This window comes from Bubalus bubalis, chromosome 4, assembly GCF_019923935.1.
Source record: "Bubalus bubalis isolate 160015118507 breed Murrah chromosome 4, NDDB_SH_1, whole genome shotgun sequence".
NCBI lineage: Eukaryota > Metazoa > Chordata > Mammalia > Artiodactyla > Bovidae > Bubalus > Bubalus bubalis.
This window is the reverse complement of record NC_059160.1, coordinates 90038005-90063741: the sequence shown is the minus strand read 5'-3', so window position 1 is coordinate 90063741 and position 25737 is coordinate 90038005. Positions and strand designations below refer to the sequence as shown.

General features: G+C 45.6%; 1 protein-coding gene across 4 annotated transcripts; it reads left to right on the top strand.

The window, feature by feature from the left end:
• Positions 1-54: 54 nt before the first annotated feature.
• On the top strand, positions 55-25698 carry FAM186B (family with sequence similarity 186 member B). 4 transcript variants are annotated; one of them, XM_006075806.3, is made up of 8 exons: positions 9287-9632; positions 10910-11135; positions 16094-16276; positions 16615-18274; positions 18979-19171; positions 21152-21330; positions 21994-22179; positions 25388-25698. In XM_006075806.3, exons 1-8 carry the CDS (start codon positions 9537-9539, stop codon positions 25536-25538), a joined length of 2874 nt encoding a protein of 957 aa, XP_006075868.3. In that variant the 5' UTR covers positions 9287-9536; the 3' UTR covers positions 25539-25698. The 4 variants fall into 4 exon arrangements, with proteins under 4 accessions (XP_044797656.1, XP_044797654.1, XP_006075868.3 ...); XM_044941721.1 differs by lacking the exons at positions 9287-9632; positions 10910-11135 and adding an exon at positions 55-283 and having other exon boundaries at positions 16094-16179; XM_044941719.1 differs by lacking the exons at positions 9287-9632; positions 10910-11135 and adding an exon at positions 55-283.
• Positions 25699-25737: the final 39 nt, after the last annotated feature.

Below are 25737 nucleotides of genomic sequence, written 5' to 3'. Positions count from 1 at the left end.
ATACTGGAGTGGGTTGCTATTTCCTTCTCCAATGCATGAAAGTGAAAAGTGAAAGTGAAGTCGCTCAGTCGTGTCCGACTCTTAGCGACCCCATGGACTGCAGCCCACCAGGCTTCTCCTGGATTTTCCAGGCACGAGTACTAGAGTGGGTGCCATTGCCTTCTCCGAAAGGAATTATAGCCTAAAGCTATTTAATGACTGTTCAACGTCTCAGGGCTAGTAACTTACAGAGCTCCAGGCATTCGGGTGCAGAAAGGTGGAACATCTTTCCTCCAAAGCCCAGGTAAAGATGTTTCCTTTTTTCTTTATTTATTCACACTTAGCTGAGCCTGTGCTCTGTGCTTGGTACTGTGCTAGATCTTGAAGATACAAAGAACTCTCACCTGCGTCCGATTGCCGGAAGCTGAGCGCCTAGCCGGTGAGAGATAGGAAAACAACCAATAGGAAGTAGAAGTTCTAAAGGTGACAAACAGGAGGAAAGGAAGAGAGAGTCATTCTTAAGGCCACTGCAGAGAGAAACTTCATTTGGAGGGAGTTGGTTTGGGAGTGTTTTTTTGGCAGCATACAGCTTGTGGGGATCTTAGTTCCTGAGCCAGGGTTGGAACCTCTGCCGGCTGTAGTGGAAGGGACGACCCTAACCACTGGACCACCAGGGAATTCGCAAACCATGTGGTTTTCATTGTAATACTGCTGCTGCTGCTAAGTCGCTTCAGTCGTGTCCAACTCTGTGCAACCCCATAGACGGCAGCCCACCAGGCTCCCCCGTTCCTGGGATTCTCCAGGCAAGAACACTGGAGTGGGTTGCCACTTCCTTCTCCAGTGCATGAAAGTAAAAAGTGAAAGTGAAGTCGCTCAGTCGTGTCCGACTCTTAGCGACCCCATGGACTGCAGCCTCCCAGGCTCCTCCGTCCATGGGATTTTCCAGGCAAGAGTACTGGAGTGGGGTGCCATTGCCTTCTCCGCATTGTAATACTAGATGGGCTCAAAGAGGGTCTAGTCCTGTTGCTTTCAAATGTTATTATTGAGACCTCTAGGCATAACAGAATGGTTCAGGGGCTCCATAAAGTTTTATTAATCATATTTTATTTTTACAGTTGTTTTTTTAAATGAGATAATTTTTAAGAATACATAGACACAGCAGAGCCCTTCCTCCATCATCTCTACCTCTTCAGCCATATTCAGCTCTTTTAAACTGTTTCTTTTGGCATTTATCTTCATAGCTCTGACCCTCCTCCAGCTGTATCCCTCCCCTCAGAGTGAGGCACCCAAGGGGATGTGCCTACCCAAAGCCCGTTCTTGCATGCTAAGTCGCTTCAGTGGTGTCCAACTCTGTGCAACCCTATGGACTGTAGCCTGCCAGGCTCCTCTGTCCAAGTGATTCTCCAGGCAAGAATACTGGAGTGAGATGCCATGCCCTCCTCCAGACCCAAAGCCCACTTACCCTCTAATAGATGATATTCTGAATACCTGGGACCCTGGGATTCCCTGCCCAGCTTGCTTCCTGGGCCTGCACCAGCTTCTTCCTTGGGTCTTTCCTCCCCAGGGAGACCATGCTGATAATGTGGGCATTCCTAGGACTGAGGGGTAGCCAGGGAACAGCTATTCAAGCAAGAGGAATGAGCACAAGCTGGGATGTCCACAGGACCTTATGCAAGGCTCTCTCATTGCAGGACAGAGGCAAGGGCAGAAAGGAAGGGGGTCAGGCAAGAGTCAGAGGCTAGGGGCTGCTATTTTCTACTGTAGAACTCAGGATTCCCAAAATTGTAATTTAGAGCCTGGCCTTTTAGGTAGGTCCTTAGGAAAGTATATTTGTTAAGTTAGGAGTTTGGAAGGTATTTTCTTTAACAGTGTGTTGCCTTAGTTTGTAACATTAAGATATGTAGTGTGTGAGTCTCCATCTGTAATCTTGTGGGGCCTTGTCGAAGGCCCCACAAATAATAGGGGCAGGATTGAGGATTTAACTCTTTCCCCTTCCTCTCTCCCCACTGCTCATACCTTCTTCTTATCTCCTATCTGCCAAATTAAATTTGATGATTTTTGTTCGTTGAATTTTCAGTTCTTACGATGCTGTGACTACATATGCTATTCACAATTGAGCCTTGTAAAAAACTTTGATTACTCTTCCTTTCCTGCACTTTTTATGTTTCCTGGAATTAGTAATTATCTTGTTTTTTCATTTGTTTAGTTTTCTATGTGTTTATCACAAAATCTGCCTCAGAATCTTCCCGCAGTTGCCTAAATCTCTTCTCAGAATGTGTAGATACAGGAGATATCCCATCAATTTCATCTTCTTGATGACATCTGGAGCCCTCTGACCTGCTCCAATATGTTTATCCTCCCACCCCCTTGCTTCACCTAGCATCTCCTTTCTCATCCTTCTAGGCATTTTCTTTGCCTCTCTCCTTTGTTAGATCTTTTATTTGCCATTTTCTATATCTTTCTCTTTTTTAACTTATTCCCTCTTGAGGAGACCATCTTCTAGAAGCTTCCCCAGAAAGGAGAAGGTAAATTATTTGGAAACTGCACATTTGACATTACCGTTATTCTATTCTGACACTTGGTCTATTGTTTGGCTGGGCCTGAATTTCTTTGAAATTATGATGGCATTGTGATATTACTTTCTAACTTCCATCACTGCTCTTGAGATGTCCAAAGTCTTTTAATTCCTTATCCTTCATAAGTGACTTTCCCCCTCCCTCTGAACCTCTCCTTGTCTTCAGTTTTCTGAAATGACAGTGATATGTCTGGGAGAGGCTATTTGTAGTGCTGGGCACTCAATGACTTCTGGGAAATAATGTTTCTTAAAATTTTATTTATTTATTTGACTGCACTACATCTTAGTTGTAGCACAAGAGATCTTTAGTTATGGCATGCAGACTCTTAGATGTGGCACGTGGGATCTAGTTCCCCAACCAGGGATCGAACCTAGGCTCCCTGCATTGGGAACATGGAATCTTAGCCATGGACCACCAGGGAAGTCCCCTGGGAAGTAGTCTTGACTCATCCATTTGTGACTTCCTCCCTGCCATTTTCTCTCATTTCTTTTTTGTAACTCCTATAATTCAGATGGAAAAGGAAATGGCAACCCACTCCAATGTTCTTGCCTGGGAAATCCCACGGACAGAGGAGCCCAGTGGCCGACAGTCCACGAGGTCTCAAAGAGTCAGATGCCACTGAGCACGTGCACACATCTCCGACACTATTAATGATTCTTTTGTTTAAATTTTCTTCTTTCACATAATTGCTGTTTTCTCTAAATTTCTTTTCCTGTGATTCTGGTTTCTTTCATGTATATTCTTTGCTTTTATAATCCTTTGTTGTCTGCTCACATTAAGGATGGGTTACCAAAATCCAGTTAGAAGCAGTTGTGCTCTGTGGGCTCAGGTGCGTGAGTGGACTTGTCTCTAAGAACTTCACTGCAGGGAACCTCTGGAGTCCCATCTTTAGGCCTGCCTTCTCAGGGTGGTCAGCAGTCTGGCACAACCAATTCCATTTGCCATATGGTTGCCACACTACAGTCCTAGGATTCATCCTTCTCTGTTCTGTCAGAAACCACTCATCTAGCTTCCTAAAGTATTTCACTCTTGTCTCCTCTCCTGTTTTCCTGTCTTTGTGCATTTATGCCCTAAAAAACAAATCCCTTTGCTATAGTTTTAGTGTATTTTTAGTAGAGCAAAATTAGATACATGTGTTCAATCTACCATTTTTACCCAGAAACTTTAAATATCTTTTAACTATTTGTAAAACAGTAGTTTAAAAATATGAACATTCAGATGTCCTACATTTCAAATTTTTGGTTTAGTCAAAACAGGCTAGTTGACATTGAATGATTTTATAACAGAGATATGAAGTTGAACTTACAAATGTGTTCTAATAAGACATTGCTTGTGTCTGTTTTAGATAGTGAAGTTCTACAAAAGGCTTTGCTTGCGGAAGGGGTTGGCTGGGTTTTTTTTTTTATAATTTTGTGTACTTATTTTTATTTCTTTTGACTGTTCTGAGTCTTCATTGCTGTGCAGGCTTTTCTCTAGTTGTGGCAAACGGGAACTTCTCTCTAGTTGTGGTGCACAGGCTTCTCATCGCAGTGGCTTCTCTTGTTGCAGAGTAGGGGCTCTAGGGCGTGTGGGCTTCAATAGTTGTGGCTCCCAGGCTCTAGAGCACAAGCTCAGTAGTTGTGGCGTGCAGGCTTTATTGCTCCTTGGCACGTAGGATCTTCCTGGACCAGGGATCGAACCGGTGTCTCCTGCATTGGCAGGCGGATTCTTAACCACTGAGCCACTAGGGAAGCCCCCAGCTGCTTTTTTAAACGTTTGCAAACATCTCTTTTGAGCTGGTGATCAACTAGTGTGACCCTTGAACTGTGGTGAAGATTCTGCTATTGACCTGCATGGGAGAGGGGCTTGGAGGAGGGAGCCCTTTACCAGCCCCTTTACCAGCCCCAGTGGTAAAGGGAATGAAATAGGGAAGACTTGCCACCTGAGCAAAGAGAAAGAGTTCTTTCCTTATACCCTCCTGACTAACTTCCAGTCCTTTGTGCTGTCTGCCCACAATCCCTCCACAGCCTTGAACATTATAGAACATTACATTTTTAAAAATCAGTTTGGGGGACGTCTCTGAAGCCTCTACTGAGCCTACACCCCGTACAGCCCATGCTCCGCAACATGAGAAGCCATTGCAATGAGAAGCCCATGCACCGCAACTAGAAAAAGGCTGTGCATGGCAACAAAGACCCAGAGCAGTCAAAAATAAACGATTTTTAAAGTTTAAAAAAGTATATAAAAGTCTGCTTTGGGATTTCCTTTGTGGTCCAATGGCTAAGACTCTGCACTGCCAAAGCAAGGGGCCTGGGTTTGATCCCTAGTTATTAGGGAACCCTGGAGAAGGCAATGGCAACCCACTCCAGTACTCTTGCCTGGAGAATCCCATGAAGGGAGGAGCCTGGTAGGCTACAGTCCATGGGGTCGCAAAGAGTCGGACACGACTGAGTGACTTCACTTATTAGGGAACTAGAGCCCACACACAGCAACTAAGACCCAGTACAGCCAAATAAATAAATAATTTTTTTTAAAAAATCAGCTTTATTGACATATAGTTTACCCATAATAAAATTCACCAATTTGAAGTGTAGGGTGCAGTGAATTAATCATGACATAAAACAGTTCCCTCCCTCAGAGACCTTCTTTGTTCCATTTTGCAGTCAGTTGAATCTCCCTCATCTGGCTCCTGGCATCAACTAACCTCCTTTCTGTCACAACAGTTCTACATTTCAAGAATTTCATATAAGTGGAATGTATAGTTTGTAGTAGTTTGTGTCTGCCCTTCTTTCGCTTGGTATGAAGCTTTTGAGATTATCCATGTTGTTGCATGTATCAGTAGTTCATTCTTTTTTAAAAATACTAAGTGGTACATTTCATTGTTTATCCATTTACCAGTTGATGGACATTTAGGTTGTTTATAGTTTTGAGCTATAACAAATAGAGCTGTTGATGAATATTTGTGTATAGGTCTTTGTATGGATATGTTTTAATTTCTCTTGGGTGAATACTTAGGAATGGGCTAGCTGCATTGTATGGAATAGATATTTAATTTTTTTTTAATTGCCAAACAGCTTTCTAAAGTGGCCATACCATTTTACATCCTCACCTGTAATAAATGAGGGTTTCACATGCCAACATCCTCCTCAACACTTGGTGTGTTCACGCTTTTTATTGTGGCTAACAAGTTGTGGTTTTATGTGTATTTCACTAATGACTAATGATGTTGAGAATCTTCTTATTGCTTATTTACCTTTTGAGAACCCTCTCTTTTTTTAAGATTTATTTATGTATTTTTGGCTGTGCTGGGTCTTGTGCTACATGCAGCCTTTCTCTAGTTGCAGCAAGCGGGGACTACTCTGCTGTGGTACAGGCTTCTCACTGGGGATGGCTTCTCTCTGTGTGGACTTCAGTAGTTGCAGTTCCCGGGCTCTGGAGCACAGGCTCAGTAGTTGTGGCCACAAGCTTAGTTACCCCTTGGCCTGTGGGATCTTCCTAGACCAGGGATCAAACCGTATCCTCTGCATTGGCAGGTGAATTCTTAACCACTGGACCACCAGGGAAGCCTGTGAATATCTTCAGTGATGTGTCTATTCACATCTTCTACCCATTTAACAACTGGATTGTTTTCTCTTTTGTAATTGAGTCATAGTGGTTCTTTATATATTCTGAATACAAGTCCTTTACCAAATACATGTTTTGCAAATAATTTTTTTCCTGTCAGGGCTTCTATTTTCTTTTCTTTTATGTCTATATCAGGTCTGTGCTTTTATAATATTCTGTCTTGTTTTTGTAGAAGATAATGCTTACTGCATAAAATGATTTGAGAAGTATTCCGTTACTGTTCAACTTTCTCAAAGAGTGTATATAGAATTGTATATTATGTTTTCCTTAAATCTTTGGCAAAATTTACCAATGAAGTTATCTGGGGCTGGAGTCTTCCTTAAGGGAAAGGTTTTTAATTACAATTTCTTTAGTAGATACAGGGTTTTTCAGGGTTTTGCTTTCTTATTGAGCTTTAATAGGTTGTATCCTTCAAGGAATTTGTCTATTTCATCTAATTTATCAAGTTTATTGGCATAAAGTTTTTTTGTAATACTCTCATTATATCCCACTATATAGTCTGTAGTGATGTCCCCTTTATTATTCCTGATGTTGGTAAATTGTGTCTTTTATCCCCCCTGGTGAAAGCTGGATAGAGCTTTATCAATTTATTAATCTTTTCAAAGAGCCAGATTTGAGTGATTGCATTGATTTTCTCTATCTTTCTTTGTTTGTTTTATTTATTTACTCTTATCCATACGATTCCCTTCTGCTTCAGTTTCTCTGTAATTACTTATCTAGTTTCTTACTCTAAGCACTGCTTTAGCAGCATCCTATAAATTTTAATATGTCAAGTTTTCATTTTCACTCAGTTCAAAATACTTCATAGTTCCCCCTGTCATTTCTTCTTTGATTCATGAGTTGTATAGAAGTGTGTTGTTTAATTTGCAAACATTTGGGAATTTTCCCAGATACCTCTTAATTATTGGCTTATGGTTTAATTCCATTGTGATCTGAGAACAGATTTTGTATGATTCTAATCTTAAGCTTATTGATATTTGTTTTATGGTCCAGATTATTATTCCATATGCATTTGGAAATAAGGCATCCTGCTGTTGTTTGGTGGTGTGTTCTATAAATGTCAATTGAGTCAAGTTGGTTGACAGTATTTTTGAAAACTTCTATACCCTTGCTTTTTTTTTCTCTACTTTTTTCCAGTTGCTGAAAGAAAAGCATTGAAGTCTCTAACAGAAATTGTGGATTTATCCATTTCTCCTTTCACTTCTGCAAGTTTTTTGCTTCATGTATTTTGAAGCTGTTATTAGGTTCAAATATATATAGGATTACATCACTTTTATTAGTTGACACCTCTATCATAGAGTTTATGGATTTAAAAAGGACACCTCCCTTTTTAACTTTGCTAATCTTTCTTGTTCTAAAATCTGAAATTGGGACTTCCTTGGCTGTCCAAGTTTCCAATGTAGCAGGTGCTAGTTTAATCCCTGGTCAGGGAAATAAGATCCCACATGCCGTGCCATGTGGCCAAAAAGTAAAAAATAAAATAAAATCTGAAATTGATGTAGTCACTCTAGCTTTCTTTTGACTAGTATTGGCATAGTTTATTTCTTTCCATCTTTTAACCTATGTGTGTCTTTTTATTTAAAGTGTGTTTCTTGTAGACAGAACATAGTTTGAGTCTTGGGTTTTTCTTAATTGAATCTTCTAATCTATCTTTTAATTAGCTTATTTAGATCATCTATTTAATGGCACCCCACTCCAGTACTCTTGCCTGGAAAATCCCATGGGTGGAGGAGCCTGGTAGGCTGCAGTCCATGGGGTCGCCAAGAGTTGGACACGACTGAGCGACTTCACTTTCACTTTTCACTTTCATGCATTGGAGAAGGAAATGGCAACCCACTCCAGTGTTCTTGCCTGGAGAATCCCAGGGACGGGGGAGCCTGGTGGGCTGCCGTCTATGGGGTCGCACAGAGTCGGACACGACTGAAGTGATTTAGCAGTAGCAGCAGTAGCATGATCATCTTTAAGAGAAAGAAAAAGTAGAGAGGGAGAGAAAGGAAAAAAGAGGAAGGAACCCCAGACGGGGAATCAAAAAAGCAGGTTGAAGTCCTGATTCTGTACTTGCCAGCCCTGTAACTTTAGATAAATCTCATAACTCTGAGCCTCAGCTGGCTCTCAAACATGTTTGTAAGGATGAATAAGTTATTTGTAAACTACAACATGCTCTGAAATCACAAGGGATTAAAGCAATCCAGTGCTAGATGTATGGATAGGAATCCATAAAGCAGGATCTGAGTACCTCAAAGGCAGAACTAGGTCTCACTCTTCTGTATTTCTAGCACCTAGCTCCGTGCCTGAAACATTAAATGTTACCAATAAGTGTTCACTGTAGGAGTGAGACAATGAAAGAATTAACTTTGAATAAGCTTGAGCCATAGGGGAAGCCCATAGTGAATGAATGATAGTATGTAAAAGACAGGTGGGTGTCAGGTGACATGTTTTTAAGTGGCTATCGCACTGCTGAGAACTGAACTTAAAATGTTTAATTCCTTATCTGTTAAATGTTTCAGTAGCATGGAAGAATGAAGTGAAGTCGCCCAGTCATATCCGACTCTTTGCGACCCCAAGGACTGTAGCCTACCAGGCTCCTCTGTCCTTGGGATTTTCCAGGCAAGAGTACTGGAGTGGGTTGCCATGTCCTTCTCCAGGGGATCCTCCCAACCCAGGGATCGAACCCAGATCTCCTGCATTGAAGGCAGACGCTTTACAGTCTGAACCACCGGGGAAGCCCGGAAGCATGGAAGAATAATTTGCACATATATGTATTTTTCTTACATATTCATTAATTCAACAAATGTTTATTAAGTGCCTATTATATACCAGGCAAAGTTCTAGTCCTGGGCATGAAACAATGTTCATTTTAATCATTTGTTTTAAAAAGGCCTCTGGTAATGATGATTATCTTCAGTGAAAGTATTGATTAAGCCCTGACTCTTGGTGTAAATTGAAATGTATTCCCATTAGTTATTGGCTGAATGTAATTTTTTTAAAAAACCTCTTTGGGAAAATAACTTTTTCTAATTTTTTTTTTTTTTTACTACTTTTAGCCATTAATATTAGTTTGGGAGCATAGCATTTAATGATTTTTTAAAAAGCAGTAGGCCAAGTTAATATATATTAGGTGATGGATATGGATAAAAAGCTAAATAATCAAGCAGATAGATGACAGGAAGTCATTCTTCCAGTCAACCTGATGATGTCATTGGAATAAAGAAGGTCAGTTGGAACCTGTCACCTGGCAGTTACAGGGAGCTGCAGCTAGGAAGAGGGGTCAGGAGCTGCCCTGGAGTCCTTAACTCCCAAGCAGCCAACACTGTGTATTCAGGCAGGCCCCTGCACCAGAGACACAGGACGTCTTTGTGACTGACAGAGTGATCCAAGATGGAGAAAGATAAACCCCCACAGTTGGTGACCCCTGCGTCAGTGAAAGCCATCATCTCAAGGATTGAGGCTGCCCAGCTAACTCGGGCTCAGGAGGTAACCCCTGAGATGAAAATGTCACCTTTCTGTTGGGGTCTGATGGGGAGGCCAGGGACTGATGCCAGATTTGGGCAAGATTCCAGCTCTGGGCCCCTGTGGGGCCTCAGGATCCTCAGCAAGCTGGGTTTGTGGATAGCTTAGTGCAAAATATTCACCTCCTATAGATTGGCCTCTGGAGGGTGATCTGGAATCAAACCGCACCCTCCCGAGGCCAGCGATGGGTCCAGGAAGAGGACAGCCCAAGGGAAGCCCTAGGATGGCCCTGAGACCATGGTGGTGGGTCCTACCAGGGCAGATGCTGCTGCTAAGTCACTTCAGTCATGTCCGACTCTATGCAACCCCATAGATGGCAGCCCACCAGGCTCCCCCATCCCTGATATTCTGGAGTGGGTTGCCATTTCCTTCTCCAATGCATGAAAGTGAAAAGTAAAGTGAAGTTGCTCAGTCGTGTCCGACTCTTAGCGATCCCATGGACTGCAGCCCACCAGGCTCCTCCGTCCATGGAATTTTCCAGGCAAGAGTACTGGAGTGGGTTGCCATTGCTTTCTCCATACCAGGGCAGAAGGGGCCCAGAGTTCATGATTTCAGGTCTGTTCTTGGCAACCTATCAGAATCTCCCCAAGCTGAGCCCTAGAAACTCTCATTTTTAAATGGGAACCTCTGATCCTTGCTTCCCTTGTGGCTCAGCTGGTAAAGAATCCGCCTGCAATGTAGGAGACCCAGGTATGATCCCTGGGTAGGGAAGATCCCCTGGAGAAGGGAAAGGCTACCCACTCCAGTATTCTTGCCTGGAGAATTCCATGAACTGTATAGTCTATGGGGTCACAAAGAATCAGACACAACTGAGCGACTTTCACTTTCACTTTTCTGATCCTTGGGTTTCTTGGGGCCTCATTTTTCTAGTGTGTTGCCTCTGGATCCTTGTGAGGAGAGATGTCCAGAAGTCCCTGCAAATTCTGAAATTCTGAAGAAATGTTCACTGTGGATTTTTTGTATTCTCTCCCTGACCTGGTCTTAATAATTGAAATGAGAGTAATTAAAGCTAACACTTACTTTCTGTGCCAGGTGCTGACCTAAGTGCTTTACAAATACTGGCTCATTTAATCTTTACTAAAACTCTGTGAGATAGTTATTATAATGATCCCCACTTTACAAATAAGAAAACTGAGGCCCCGAGAGGTTAACTGCCTTGTTTAAGATCACATGACTGGGACATGGCATCTGGTGCCAGAGATTACATTCCTAAACACTGCAATCTACTGCTTCCCGTGTAGAATATTTCTTCCCAGCTCTCAGAAATCTTGGACAATGTCAACTGTGTCATCAACCGCTTCCAGGAAGAATTAGGATATGATTTAAAAAAAAAGGCGAAACCTCCCCAGCCACAGCAGAAGGGCAAGAACAGATTCATCTTGCTGGAGAAAATTTCCTCCTTCTCCAAAGATGCTAAGACTAAAGAGAAGCACTTGTATGAAATTCTTCACTGGCTAGGTGACTGGGGTGAGTTTGCAGGCGGGGTGCAATCCTAAGGGTGGGTTCCTTCCCCTAGTGACTCTGGTTCCAGCTCACTCAACCTCCTTCTTTCCCCACCCTAGGCCAGCCTTTGATGGGAGCAAGGGCAGAGTGGTGGGTGCAGAAGGAGCAAAAGACACATCGTAGTGCCTCGCCAGTGAAAACATTGCCCACTCAAGACATAGCACGTCACCTCTACTCCCTAGAGAGGCAAATGTGTCATTGTCCAAAACATAACAGATTGTGACATTAGATGCCTATGTGATGCACCCTAAGTCATGGGTTCATTATTATATCTCATTGTTCAGTAAGACAGAAACTAAATGCAAACTCACACTATTTTCTTTTTCCAGCTTTATTGAGATATAATTGACAAACAACAGTGTATAAATGTTAAGTGTACATGTGATTATTTTATATGTATATGTATGCAGTGAAAAGATTATCACAATAACACATCACCTCACAGCTACCCTTTTTTGTGTGTGTATGGTGAGAACATTTAAGATCTTCTCTCTTAGCAAATTGCAGATATTGGATATTGCAGGTTTAGTTCCAGATCACCACAATAAAGTAAATATCACAATAAAGTGAATCATAAGAATTTTTTGGTTTCTCAGTGCATATAAAAGTTATGTTTTTATTATACTGTAGTCTATTAAGTGTACAATAGCATTATATCTAAGCAAACAATGTACATACCTTAATTGACAATACTTATTGCTAAAAAATGCTAACCATCATCTGACCATGCAGGGTTTCCACAAACCTTCAGTTTTTAAAAAATGCAATATTTGCAAAGAGCAATAAAATAAAATGCCATTAAACAAGATGTGCCTGTATACAATACAGTGTTAACTGTAGTCGCCATGCTGTATATTAGATCCCCAGAACTTATTCATCTTATAATTGAAAGTTTGTACCTTTAACCAACATCTCCCCATTTCTCTCACTTCTTAGCCTCTGATAACCACCAGTTTACTCTCTGTTTCTGTCAGCTCAGCATTTTTTGATTTCCATTTCCCTGTCTGATTTGTTTCACTTAGTGTAATACCCTCAAGGTCCATCCATATTGTCACAAGTGGCAGGATTTCCTTCTCTGTCGTGACTTAATAATATAGATCTTCCTTAGCTTATGATGGGTGTACATCCCAATAACCCTATCCTAAGTTATAATACCATAAATCAAAAATGTACCTAATACACCTAACCTTCCCTAGTGGCTCAGATGGTAAAGAATCTGCCTGCAACACAGGAGACTTGGGTTCCATCCCTGGGTCGGGAAGATCCCCTGGAGAAGGGAATGGCTACCCACTCCAGTATTCTTGCCTGGAGAATTCCATGGACAGAGCAGCCTGGTAGGCTACAGTCCACGGGGTCCCAAAGAGTTGGACACAATTGAGTGACTAGCACTTTCACTTTAACCGACCAAACAGGTTAGCCTAGCCTATCCTATTCAGAACACTTCCGTTAGCTTATCACCTAACACAAAGCCTATTTTATGATAAAGTGTTGGATATTTCACATAATTTATTGAAGACTATACTGAAAGTGAAAAACAGGATGACCGTATGCATACAGATGGTTGCAAGTGTATTTGCTGTTTACTCCTGTGATTGTGTGGCTATTAGAGCTGCAGTTTGCTGTTAGTGCCAGCATCATGGGAGTATCATACCATTTATGGCTAGCATGGGAAAAGATAAAAATTCAAAGATTTCTACTGAATGCGTATCACTTTCACATTGTAAAGTCAAAAAGTCAGAAGTTGGGGACTATCTGTGTTTCTTTATATATACCACATTTTCATTATCCGTTCATCCATTGACTGACACTTAGGTTGCTTCCATGCCTTGACTCTTATAACATGGGCTTCACTGAACATGCGCATGCAGCTATCTCTTGGAGACAGTGATTTTGTTTCCTATGGTTATATACCCAGAAGTAGGATTGCTGGATTATATGGTAATTCAATTTTAAATTTTTTGAGGAACCTCCATACTGTTTTCCAAAATGGTTATACCAAGTTACACTCCCACAAACAGTGCACAAGGGCCCCTTTTCTTCCTGTCCTCACCAATACTTGTTATCTCGTATCTTTTACATAATTGCCATCCTAACAGGTCTGAGGTAATATCTCATTGTGACTTTGATTTGCTTTTCCCTGATGATTGGTGTTGGAGAAGACTCTTGAGAGTCCCTTGAACTGCAAGGAGATCCAACCAGTCCTGATTCTGAAGGAGATCAGTCCTGGGATTTCTTTGGAGGGAATGATGCTAAAGCTGAAACTCCAGTACTTTGGCCACCTCATGCGAAGAGTTGCCTCATTGGAAAAGACTCTGATGCTGGGAGGGATTGGGGGCGGGAGGAGAAGGGGACGACAGAGGATGAGATGGCTGGATGGCATCACTGACTCGATGGACGTGAGTCTGAGTGAACTCTGGGAGTTGGTGATGGACAGGGAGGCCTGGCGTGCTGAGATCCATGGGGTCACAAAGAGTCTGACACGACTGAGTGACTGAACTGAACTGAACTGATGATTAGTGATGTTAAACACCTTTTCATATACTCATTGGCTATTTGTATATCTTCTTTAGAAAAATGTTTATTCATATCCTTTGTCAATTTTTTAATGTTTATTTATTTGACTGCATAGGGATCTTTGCTGTGTTATGCAGGCTCCATAGTTGGGGCTTTTGGGCTTAGTTGTTCTGAGGCCTGTGGGATCTTATTCCCTGACCAGAGATTGAACCTGCATTTTGCAGGGTGGATTTTTAATCACTGGACTACCAGGGAAGTCCCCTTTATCCATTTTTAATCAGATTATTTGTTTTGTTTTGTTTTGCTCTTGAGTTTTGTGAGTTTCTTAGATATTTTGGATATTAACCCTTTATTAGATATATGGTTTATATATATTTTCTCCCATTCTGTAGGTTGAGCCTTTTCACTTTGTTGATCATTTCTTTTACTGTACAGAAACTTTTTTAGTGTGATGTAGTTCCACTTATTTATTTTTGCTTTAGGCTGCCATCTATGGGGTCACACAGAGTCGAACATGACTGAAGTGACTTAACCTTTTGTTGCTTTGCTTTTGATGTCATATATATAAAAAAAAAATCATTGCCAAGATGAATATCAGAAAGTTTTTCCCCTAAGTTTTCTCCTAAGAGTTTTAAGGTTTGGGGGCTGTTATTTAATTCCTTTCAAGTTAATTTTTGTAAGTGGCATAAGACAGGAGTCTCCAATTTAATTTTTTTGCATGTGAACGTACAGGCTTACCAGCACCACTTATTGAAGAGATTATCCTTTCTTCATTGAGTGTTCTTGGTTCCCTTGGCAAATACTAGCTGACTGTATATGCATGGATTTCTTTTTGAGCTCTTGATTCTGTGCCATTTGTCCATGTGTCTGTTTTTATGTCAGTGCCACACTGTTTTGTTTACTGTAGCTTTGTCAGTTCAGTTCAGTCACTCATCTGTGTCCGACTCTTTGTAACCCCATGGACTACAGCACACCAGGCTTCCCTGTCCATCACCAACTCCCAGAGCTTGCTCAAACTCATCTCCATCGAGTTGGTGATGCCATCCAACCATCTCATCCTCTGTTATCCCCTTCTCCTCCTGTCTTCAATCTTTCCCAGCATCAGGGTCTTTTCCAATGAGTCACTTCTTTGAATCAGATGGCCAAAGTACTGGAGTTTCAGCTTCAGCATCAGTCCTTCCAATGAATATTCAAGACTGATTTCCTTTGTAATATAGCTTAAAATCAGGTAGTGTGATGCCTCCAACTTTGTTTTTGTTTCTCAAGAGTGCTTCGGCTATTTGGGGTCTTTTGTGGCTCCCTATGGATTTTAAGATGGTTCTCCTAGTTCTGTGGAAAATGCTACGGGATTTTGATAGAGATTGCACTGAACATATAGATGACTTTGGGTAGTATAGAGATTTTAACAATATTAATTCTTTTGATCCATGAACATGGGTTATCTTTCCATTTATATGTGTTTTCTTCAATTTCTTTCATTAATGTCTTATGGTTTTCACTGTGGATATCTTTCACACACCCCCGTTAAATTTATTCCGATGTATTTTATTGTTTTGATGCTTTTTAATTGGGATTGTTTTCTTTATTGCTTTTTTAGATAATTAATTGTTAGTGTGTGGAAATGCAACTGATTTTTATGTGTTGATTTTAGGTCCTGCAACTTTATTGAATTTATTAGTTCTAATACTTTTTTTGGTGGAGCATACTAGCTATTTCATAGAGGAACTCAAGGGTGATATTCAAAGTACTGAATGGATACTAGGCCAAAGAGCACGGATGCCAGCTGTAAGCAACTGGTATAGCCATTTGGGTGTGGACCAGCTGCACGCAGCCCTGGAACCAGGTGCTACCCCTCTTAAGATCAGAACTATTCCATCAAGAGACCTCAGTCTGGTGTGAGATGTGGTGGATGCTGCAGTGTTGGAGGAAGATGGTATAAGCATGTGCTCTAACCCTCCTCACATTGCCCTGCTCCTGAGTGCTCAGTTCAGTGGTTCTTCAGCTGCCTCCAGAAACTAAGCAGAGCTGTTGACTCCAGTTAATTCCTTTAATTGTCCAGATAGAATAAATAAGTAGGCAAGGCAATGAGCGTAGAAAAATAACAAGGCAGACACATGCTTGGCCTTGTAGTACAATAATACAATTTAATATCTATGCATATTTTCTACATGGCAGGTCTCATGTTAATCATTTCACTTGTGTTATCTCATTTAATCCATACCCAGCCCTTTTTTGGCGAGGATACTAAGGCTTAGGGGAATAAGTGATTTGCCCAACATCATACAGCTAATAAGAGGTTAAACTAATTTAACCTCAAAGTCTCCTGGGGTTACCCCCATGCTCTACCGCTGTTTGGGGCTCCCTAGAGGACAGATTGTTATCAGCCTGAATCTCCCACTCTTTCTCAGGTGACAGCCTGACCTATGAGATCAAGAACAGAAAGAGTGAGGAGGAAGAGGAAGCCCTGGATGAATGGATCGAGGTGATGGAAAAGGTGTTACCCCTCTCCCTCATAGCCACCAAAGGAGGCATCGAGTCTCTCATTTCCCTTTGCTCTACTCTCATTGAAGGACAAAGGAAAGGGGCACAAAGTAGGTACTGGGAACAGCATGATTAGAAAAATAACTCTACTCCAGAGAAATATGGAGAATCAGGAGTGTGTTGAATTGAGTTGAACTGGATCAAATAGGTCCAGACCCCTCTGGGCCCTACAGGTGCTGTGGAGCTGACAGACCCTGACAGGTAAGCTCTGAGCCCAGCAGAGTCCTCTCCTGACAGTATCTCTCATGGCCTCATATAATGCCCCAGCTCCTTACTACCAAAGCCCTAAGAGGGCTGGATGGGAATGTGGCCAAGCAGGATCTGGAGAATCAGTATAATCCTTGGATCCATGGGAGCTTATTGTCTTTGTTCTCTCTACCTCTCCTAGTGTCCAAACATACCTTCTGGCAGGACTGGCAGGAACAGAGCCCACAAAAAGCGATACCCTGCCCTCAGCCCCTGAGCCCAGAGCAGATGCTGCAGGACAAGCACACTACCTGCGTAAAGGTCTCTGAGGTGAAGTCCATGTTACAGGAGCTCCTGGACTCCACCATGTTCAACCAAGGGGAGGTTAGGGCCATCAGGTACATGTCTGCTGTGGTGGAGAACCTCAATAAGGCCTTGATCCTCCAGCACAAGGAGAACAGGAGCCTGGAGGCCAAATACAGGCACCTGAAAATAGAGATGACCAAAGAACTCAGCAGCCAGAAGCTGTACTTCCAGAAGTCCCTCCAGGTCCTCGAGAGTAAGAGAGATGCCCTGCTAAAGCAGATAGAAATTTTAGGGGGAAAGTACCATGACCTGCTCCTGATAAAGCATGCCCTAGAGTTCCAGCTGAAGAAAATTCAGTCTGCTGGAGGTCAAGTAGAAGACTTAGTCAGGGTCTTGGTTGAGTTCCCAGACCCTGCCAAGAAAGAAGCCCTCCCAAAGAAAGGCACAGTCATGGAGGAAACCCAACAGGAGCCCAAGAAGGAGGAGCAGTTTTCACCATGTTCCCCAAGCCCCATGGCCATGGCCTGGGACAGTGGTGCTATGCCTTCACCAGATCAGCCTCTTTCCACCATGACCGTGGATTCAAGGATTGCAGATATGTACAGGAGCAAGGACGCTGAAAGTCTTCAGCCTGTGTTGCCATCCTCCATGGATCACATGTTTCCTAAGAAATGGGAAAGACTGTCAGCAGAAAGCCCAGGTGACAGAGCCAAAGACCAGGACTTCTTCCAGGAAGTGGCCTGGGAGAAGGAAGGACTCCAAATTAAGTCCCATTTTCAGAAGCAGCTGTCCCTAGAGAGGTCGAGGAAGTTGGCCTTGGAGAGCAAGGCAGAGGCCAGGGAAGAGGAGCTGAGCTGGGAGAGGCGGAGGCAGCAGTGGCAGCAGGAGGAGGAGATGTGGCTGCAGCGGCAGGAAAGGTGGGCCCTGCTAGAGCAGGAGCACGAGGAGAAGCTGCGTCAGTGGGAGGCAGAGGAGGCGGCAAGGGAGCAGCGGCTGAGACTGGACCAGGAGCCCAGGGGCCCGTGGAGGGAGCTGGAGCAGCCGGGAGAGGACGCAGAGAGGATGATCTTCGTGCCCATCATTCGCTGGAAGGACTCGGAGGACGCATCTTTGGCACCTCCCCCAAGCCGGGCCCAATCTGCTCGCCAAGGCAGGAGGCCATGCGTGCCCAGGTCCCCTAAGGCCCAGCAGCCCACCCCAAGAAACCAGAGGTCCATGAGTTCAGCCGAGTTTACCCAGAAACCACAGGCCCACCGGCTTCCCATGAAGCCCAAGAAATCGGCCTCCTTTCCCGTCGCGGGTACATCCCCACGAAGGGTGACCCAGCCCCCTGTGCATATAGCCCCGGTAACTCGGAAAGAGAAGGTATACCATATAGACATGGAGGCCCAGAGGAGGAATCTGCGGCTCCTGACTGAGGAGGACATGCTGGGGCTGCCCCACTACCTGCGTGGTAAGGCGCTGGAGCTCACCACCACCACCATGGAGCTGAATGCGCTCAAGCTGTGGTGCCTCTGCCACAAGTACATCTGCTACAGACACTTCCAGAGCCTCCGGTAAGTCTTCCCTGGCAACCACTGGCACCACCCACACCCATGGGCAGAGCCAAAACCCAATGAGAAAGAAGGAGCATGGGGCATGGGGTGGGGAGAATCACCCAGGCCTGGACATGATGCCCCTGAGAGAGGGACTTGCACAGGACACCCAGCCTCAGAGCCTTGGGCAATCCTGAGGTGTGGGAGGTGGAGTACTTAACACTGCTCTCCCTCTGGGAGTCTTCCTGCTGTCTTCCTGTCGTCCTACTGCCCTGCCCATAACCCGCCTGCCATACTCCCCCGTTGGCCTTACTTTCTATTTCCAGCCCAGCCCAAGGCTCCTTACCTGACACCACCTCACCTCTGCTCCCTGTTTTCCCCAGTTCTCACACACACACAGTCATCCCTGGTTAACCCACTCCAGTACTCTTGCTTGGAAAATCCCATGGACGGAAGAGCCTGTTAGGCTGCAATCCATGGGGTCGCTAAGAGTTGGACACGACTGAGCGACTTCACTTTCACTTCTCACTTTCATGCATTGGAGAAGGAAATGGCAGCCCACTCCAGCGTTCTTGCCTGGAGAATCCCAGGAATGGGGGAGCCTGGTGGGCTGCCGTCTATGGGGTCGCACAGAGTCGGACACGACTGAAGTGACTTAGCATAGCATAGCATAGGGGCTGGGAGGAGGCCCCTTCACCCACTAAATCACTTTCCTCTCTTCCCAGCCAAGACGTGATCAACCATATACAAGTCGTGCGAGAAGCTGGGGCTTCCTACAAGGCCCAGAACCTCTTCCTCTTCCTGGAAAACGTGGACCACCTGCAGAAACTCCAGCTCCAGGTGTGGACAAACAAGCAGAAGGACCTGGAGGAGAAGCGCCGAGAGTGCCTGAGCAGCATGGCGACTATGTTCCCCAAGGTGGGCCTCGCACCTTGCGACCTTCTCAGGGGTCAGCATGGCCAGCAGGAACAGGGCCAGGATGGAGCCATGGGGCTGTGGGGGTGTGCCTGGGGGCAGGAGAGCAGATGGGAAATCAGAGAGCAGATTAAAGCCTCTGAACCAGGAAGAGGGGAAGGCAGGCGGCAGCCTGAGTAGAAGGAAGGCAAGTTTTCCAATCTCCACATATGGGGGGAGAGCAAGAGAGGGAAGAAAGGGAAAGTCGCTCACTTGTGTCTGACTCTTTGCGACCCCATGGATTGTATTGGACTATACAGTCCATGGAATTCTCCAGGCTGGAATACTGGAGTGGGTTGCCTTTCCCTTCTCCAGGGGATCTGAGGGACCCTCAAAAAGAGCTGGAGGGGACTTCCCTGGTGGTCCAGCGGTTAAGACTCCATGCTTGCAATGCAGGGGGCACAGGTTCAATCCCTGGCAGAGAAGCTAAAATCCCACATGCCACAAGGTGCGGCCAAAAATAAAGAAATAAATTTTAAAAAGAAAAGAGCTAGAGAAGGAAGCCTCTTCTGCAGGGGAGGTAGCCAGAGCCTGCAGTCCAGCTCTGTGCTCAGATCTTCCTTCTCCCGTGGGTCTCCTTGTCCAGCTCCTGTCGGATCTGGTTGCTCTCTTGGTTGCTCTCCAGGCTTGGTCTCCAGGTCTTCTTCACCCTCATACTGGGGACTCCCTTTACTGCTCTCTGGGGACAGCTCCCCTGCTTCCAATCCTGGGTCTCCCTTGTTTTAGTGGAGCACCTCCTCCAGTCACTTCTTGACAAAGGGTTTCTGGCAGGTAGAATCACTGAGACCCTGGTTGTCTGAAAATGTCTTCACTTAATATCTACCCTTAACTGAGGCTGACAGCTTGCCTGAATAGAGAAGTCTAGGTTAGAATTCATTTTCTCTCACAATTTTGAAGGCACTGATCGTTGCCTTCCAGGTTTTGGCTTTGCTGTTGAGAGTCCAAAGTCATTCTGAGTCTTACTCTATTGGGTTTCACCCAGTTTTATTCTCTAAGGGCTGCCTGCAGTTTCCTGTACTCTTTCCCTTGCTGCCAAGGTCAGAAAAGCATTAAGTGCTGATGTGGCCCACAGGAGGCTAGCTGATGGCTAGCAGTGACTCTGAATCTGCTAAGATGGGCCAGGAGGTAACCCCCCTGAGTCCTGAGCAGCAGTGGTCAGAGTTTGGGGGAAGCAGTGTCCTGAGGGATTCAGCATTGGAAGTTGAGTCAAGGCAGTTGGAAGAGCCTTGCCATGGAGCCATCTCCCAACTCAGTTTCCTGTCTCCTTATACTAGTCTTGATCACCTCCTGTAGGTGTCTTGACGTGCTAAATTGGTTTTGAGATTGAGAAGGAAAGGGACCATATGTATATAATTCTTTAGGTGGCTGTGAGGGTTCCCCTAGCTCCTTGCCCAGGGCCAGGGCAGAGGCTGAATGACTAGATACAGAGAGCATTCCAGACACAACCTGACCCGTGTCATGAACCCTATGAGTCTTCACAGTTCCAGCTGCTCTAGCTTCCTTTAGTTTTTGCCTTGCTGTTTTGCCCATTGTCTGGATTCTCCACAACAAAGGAGAAAACAGGAACTAAACCAGCAAATTGCAATTCAAGGCATTTCTAGGAAATGTGATACATTGAAGTCCCAGGGGGTCTCTAATTGGAGTGGGACCTCCCCCTTTGTGCTAAACCCCAAGTCAGGCAGCAGTTGTGTTGGGCTGTGCTCAGCCACTCAGTCATGTCCAACACTTTGTGACTCCATGGACTGTAGCCCAGCAGGATCCTCTGACCTTGGAATTTTCCAGGCAAGAATACTGGAGTGGGTAAACATCCCTCCTCCAGGGGATCTTTCTGACCCAGGGGTTCGAACCTGTGTCTCTTGCATCTCCTGGATTGGCAGGTGGATTCTTTTAAAAGAGGATAAATTCCTGTCTCTCTGATGATGCCTCTCTGCTGGTTTCTCTTAGCTCCAGAAGGAGTGGAACGTTAACCTGCACACCCCTGTGGTCATCTCCCCAAAGTCAAGGAAAAGCAAGCCTCCTCCATTCCTACTGCGGCACATCCACTCCAGCAGCCCCTTCTGCAAGCGATCCCAGGAGCTCTTTAAGACTAAGCACCAGCCACGTGTGCCTCAGCAGATGGCCCGGTAGGTGCATGGAAGCCGGGGGCAGCTGGCTGGGTGAGTGGGGAATCAGGGAGCAGGGGTGAGCAGACTGGGTAGGGGACCAGAAGCTCAGTGAAGGCACAGACAAGCAAAGCTCACCCATGAGTTGCAAGGAGCCCAGCTTCTCAGCCGCCCTGCCCAGTTCTGGCCATTGGCCTAGATGAGGGTGTGTGTATGTGTGTGGTGTGTGGGCTTCAAGGGCCAGCCTGACCAAGTATGTTTCAAACTATGCAACTGAGAGACTCCTGGGACCCACAGCTGAGAACTCACAACCATTTCTACCCTGAGCATTGGTCCGTCCATAAAAATAAACTTGAGCCTTCCCACCCTGTGGCCGCTGGGCTCAAAGAGAGACATTGTGAGCCACACCTCAACCATCCTAGCGTGGCCGGCTCAGGGCTTCAGCCCCGGGCCATGTCTCGGAGGAACAGGGGCTATCTCGGCAGCCTTTTCCAGTAGCTCCTCAACCAGAGGAGACTCCGGGAGGTGAGACTGAGAGTTGGGAAGGGAAGAGATGTGGCACGGAGGATGGTGACAACTATCTGAAGAGGGAAGAAAACCCTGGAGAGCTTGTTGCTGCCCATTCTCTCCCTTTCTGCAAGTCTAACTTCGTCTCTTTTTGTACTTTCCGCCTTCACACCCCAGCCAGCAGGGGAACCAGATGGAAACCATGTGGAAAATTGATGTGGCTGCCTCCAGTTACCCCATAGAAAAGAAGACCCCCGCCAGCCTGTCCTGGGACCAGCTAGGAGGTTTCCCAGACATTCCCCGCCTGTTGACACTGGATGTGCAGTCCTCCTTCCACAAAAGCTTGATGTCCCTCAAGGCCCGGTAAGGTGCAAAGCCAGATGGTCAATCTGGATTCAGGGACACCTGCCCATTAAGGGCAGGGGCCAGGGTAAACACTCCCTGTGTCCAACCGCTGAACAGATATCTTTCCAAACAATAATGACTCACTGTAACACATTGAATCTGCCCACAATGCAGGAGACCCACGTTCGATCCCTGGTTTGGGAAGATTCCCTTGGAAAAGAGGAATTCTCCAGTATTCTTGCCTGGAGAATTCCATGGACAGAGGAGCCTGGTGGACTATGGTCCATAGAGCTGCAAAGAGTCGGACACGACTGAGTGACTAACACTTTCACTTACCGTACCACATCAGACAGACAGATGCTTACCTGCCTCATCAGGCATGAGCTTGGGTCCCCACACCAACACCATCTAGTTGTCTCAAAGACTCCACATGGCATTTCAGAAGACCAGGATGCAAGTCTTTTCTTTCCACTTATTTCCTGGGACTTGCATGTAAATTACTCAAGAGTGTATCAGGGGTTGTTCTCAAGGTGAGCCAGGTGCAGGTATGGAGAGATGAGAGAGACCAAAAATCTCAGGATAAACCTGGGCCCATCTTTGGCACTGTTGTTTCCTTACTGCCTTCAAGAATTGCCCCCGGGAAGAGCAGCTGAGGGGAGGGAAGTGGGACTCAGTGGGGCCAACAAGAGGCTTTTCTGGTTAGGAAGGTTCAACTCTGCCTCTCTTGGCTTGAAGACTCAAGGTTCTTCAGGGAACCCTTCTACATACTAATGCCAGCTGTCTCTTGTGGCCCTGGCCATGCGCATCTAAAGATCTCTGACCGGATAGGAATTCCCTGGTAGTCCAATGGTTAGGACTTGGCACTTCCTTTGCCGGGGCCCCAGTTTAATCCCTGGTCAGGGAACTAAGGGGCTTCCCACGTGGCCCTAGTGGTAAAAAACTTGCCTGCCAATGCCGGAGATACAGGAGACCCAGGTTCGATCCCTGGATCAGGAAGATCCCCTGGAGGCAGGCATGGCAACCCACTCCAGTATTCTTGCCTGGAGAATCCCATGGACAGAGCAGCCCGGCGGGCTATAGTCCATGGGGTTGCAAAGAGTCAGATGTGACTGAAGCAGCTTAGCACACGCACACAGGGAACTAAGATCCTGAAACAAAAGAATGAATGAATGAATGAGTTAGACAGGGAGCGGGCACTGATGCCTGCCAGTCTAGACCTAACCAGAACCAAGCCTGCAAGATGCTGGTGCTGCCATTGTCCCTCGACAGGGACTGAGGGAAGACAGGGTGGCCCAGCAGCATCAAAGGAGGCTGGTGCTCGGCTGTGATCGCACTCTGAAGTGGTCCTGAGAGTCCCAGCTGGACATCAACATAGCCCACCTAGTATATACATACCTGGTTTTGGTTCCTAAAGCGATTCCAAGTGTGTGGGTGTGTTGCTGTTATTGTTAGTTGATTTGGATACAACAGAATTGAGCAAACAGAATTGAGAATAACCGAAACAACAGTGTGGCAGAATTTAGTAACCCAGAAATCAACAGGGGCCGCACCCTGCTGAGACTGGGCTAAACTTGCCCTCAACTCCCGCACCCCCATAGTGGTGTCTCTCCTCTCTAAGCTCCTCTGCATCTGTTTCAACCTGAGGCACGAACCCCTTTGTTCTTCAGACACACATAAATGCGTGCACGTAAATATCAAGTATACACACGCCACTTGGCTGCACGCGCTTCACAATGTTAGTAACTTTCTGAAAATTTAGGAGGGTGACAGAGACAGGGATTCACAGTGAACAGCACCACAGAGCAGCCTCCTTTCTTCCCCTCTCTCTGTATATAACATGCAGAATGCAAAAACTCCTTCCTGTCTCACGCAGAGCTCTTCCACCCACACCCAGCCCTCCACTGGGATCTCAGCTTCAGATTTAAGCACTTATCAAAATATTGCTCCCACCAAAGACTTTCTCTTTTCCAGGGGAATTTAGGTGAATACAATTTTCTTCTCCTTTTTCTAACTCCACATGCATGTATTCAGTTTATCACAGTACCAGGTGTAGAAGTCAAGCCCTGCTGCTTCTGTGTTCTTTACCCACATGCCAGGTGGGCACCACCTACCTGGATGTCAAGCCGATCCCCGACATTTCAGGGCAGTGCTGCCTGCCTTGTCCTGGGATCTCAGTTCTATGGCCTGAGAATCTCCTGCTCCTGAATGCAAGTTCTCTGCCGCTTTCCAGGCTCCTGCTGCCCCTGGGCTGGTGGTTATGCTGCTGTCTTTGTGAATTCTCTGTGTGTATGCACCTCTGGAGACATGCTGCTTCCACTCCCAAAAGTGCATCCCCTCTTTGGCTGACTGCCCCAGGCCTACCTCAAATCTGCATGTCCACCTGTTGCGTGGGTCCAGGCCACTCACCCCTTTGTGACCCTGCCCACCTCATCAGCTCCCCTGGCTATGCTCTCCAGTTCACAGTAGTGGCTAGTCTCCTAACTGGAACCCACCTCGGGCCAACTGCGCCGTTCTCCCCGTTTGCTTGGCACTGGCAACCTGCCTCATCAAAGGCTAACTGGGATGTCTTCTCAGCTTGTGGGGAAGGGCTCTTCATCTTCCCCCTGGGCTTTGGGACTGAGTCTCTCAAAGGCCAGCAGACCCCCTCCTCCAGAAGCTTTCTATGCTTTGTTTTACACATGTCTCCCCTGGGCGCTCTGTCTGACACGTAAGATAGCTACATGCCCGAACACTCTAGGCACTGTGTGTAGTCCGAGAAGAATCTTAACCTCGACTCAGACTGCCCTGCCCTCCCTTGCTCAGAGCCTGTTTCTGCACAAAGTACACAGCAGTTCACATGTGTGTGCCGAGATGCAGCGAGCAGGGACTCATGCAGACTTCCAGTGTGGTGCTGACAGAGGAGAGGGCTTATAACTTGGTTTCTGGGAAGGAACCAAGATAGGGGTGGAGAGGAATAAGCATGGATGGGTAAGAAGGACAGGAAACAGTGAGGGGAGAGAGAGGGAGAATTCTGTGATGCGAAAGAAGAGGAAGATTCGTAAGAAAAGCAGCAGAGCCCCTGGAATGTGGCAGAAATGTTGTATTAAGCAGTTCCACATCTGGGTCAGCCCTGGACTGGTCTCCCAGAGTCGACCAGGGAAACAGCTGGGTAGGCTGGGTGGGCGCTCACATCTCAGGGGCCATGTCTCAGCTGCTCCCCAATCCATAACTGTATTAACCCTTTCAGTGCCTCAGTGATGCAAAGAAAGGAAGAAGAGGAACCCCCAGAGGAGTCAGCTGAGCTTGTTCATAAAAAGTCAAACGAGTCCTTCCCTGGAACCCCAAGGAGCCAGAAGGATCGAGGCAATCCCAGCCCCATTCCATGCCTGAGCCAGTGATTCTCAAACTTGTTCCAAAGCAGATTCCCAGCTACTGTTTTTAAACAAACTCTCTGGGTCCTGCTAAGTAATCCTAGAACTTTGAGAAACACTACTTTCCTCTTTCAGTCAGCAAACTGTACATTGTTAATAAAATAGAGATATGTTTATTTTTTAAATTTTCTGTCTCATTGCTAAAACCCACACCTCCCCAACTCAT

Coding starts and splice junctions, on each gene's coding strand:
- FAM186B (XM_006075806.3), top strand. CDS start 9,537: ATGGAGAAAGATAAACCCCCACAGTTGGTGACCCCTGCGTCAGTGAAA. Junction 18,275..18,978: donor AGACACTTCCAGAGCCTCCG/GTAAGTCTTCCC, acceptor CTCTCTTCCCAG/CCAAGACGTGATCAACCATA. Junction 19,172..21,151: donor TGGCGACTATGTTCCCCAAG/GTGGGCCTCGCA, acceptor GGTTTCTCTTAG/CTCCAGAAGGAGTGGAACGT.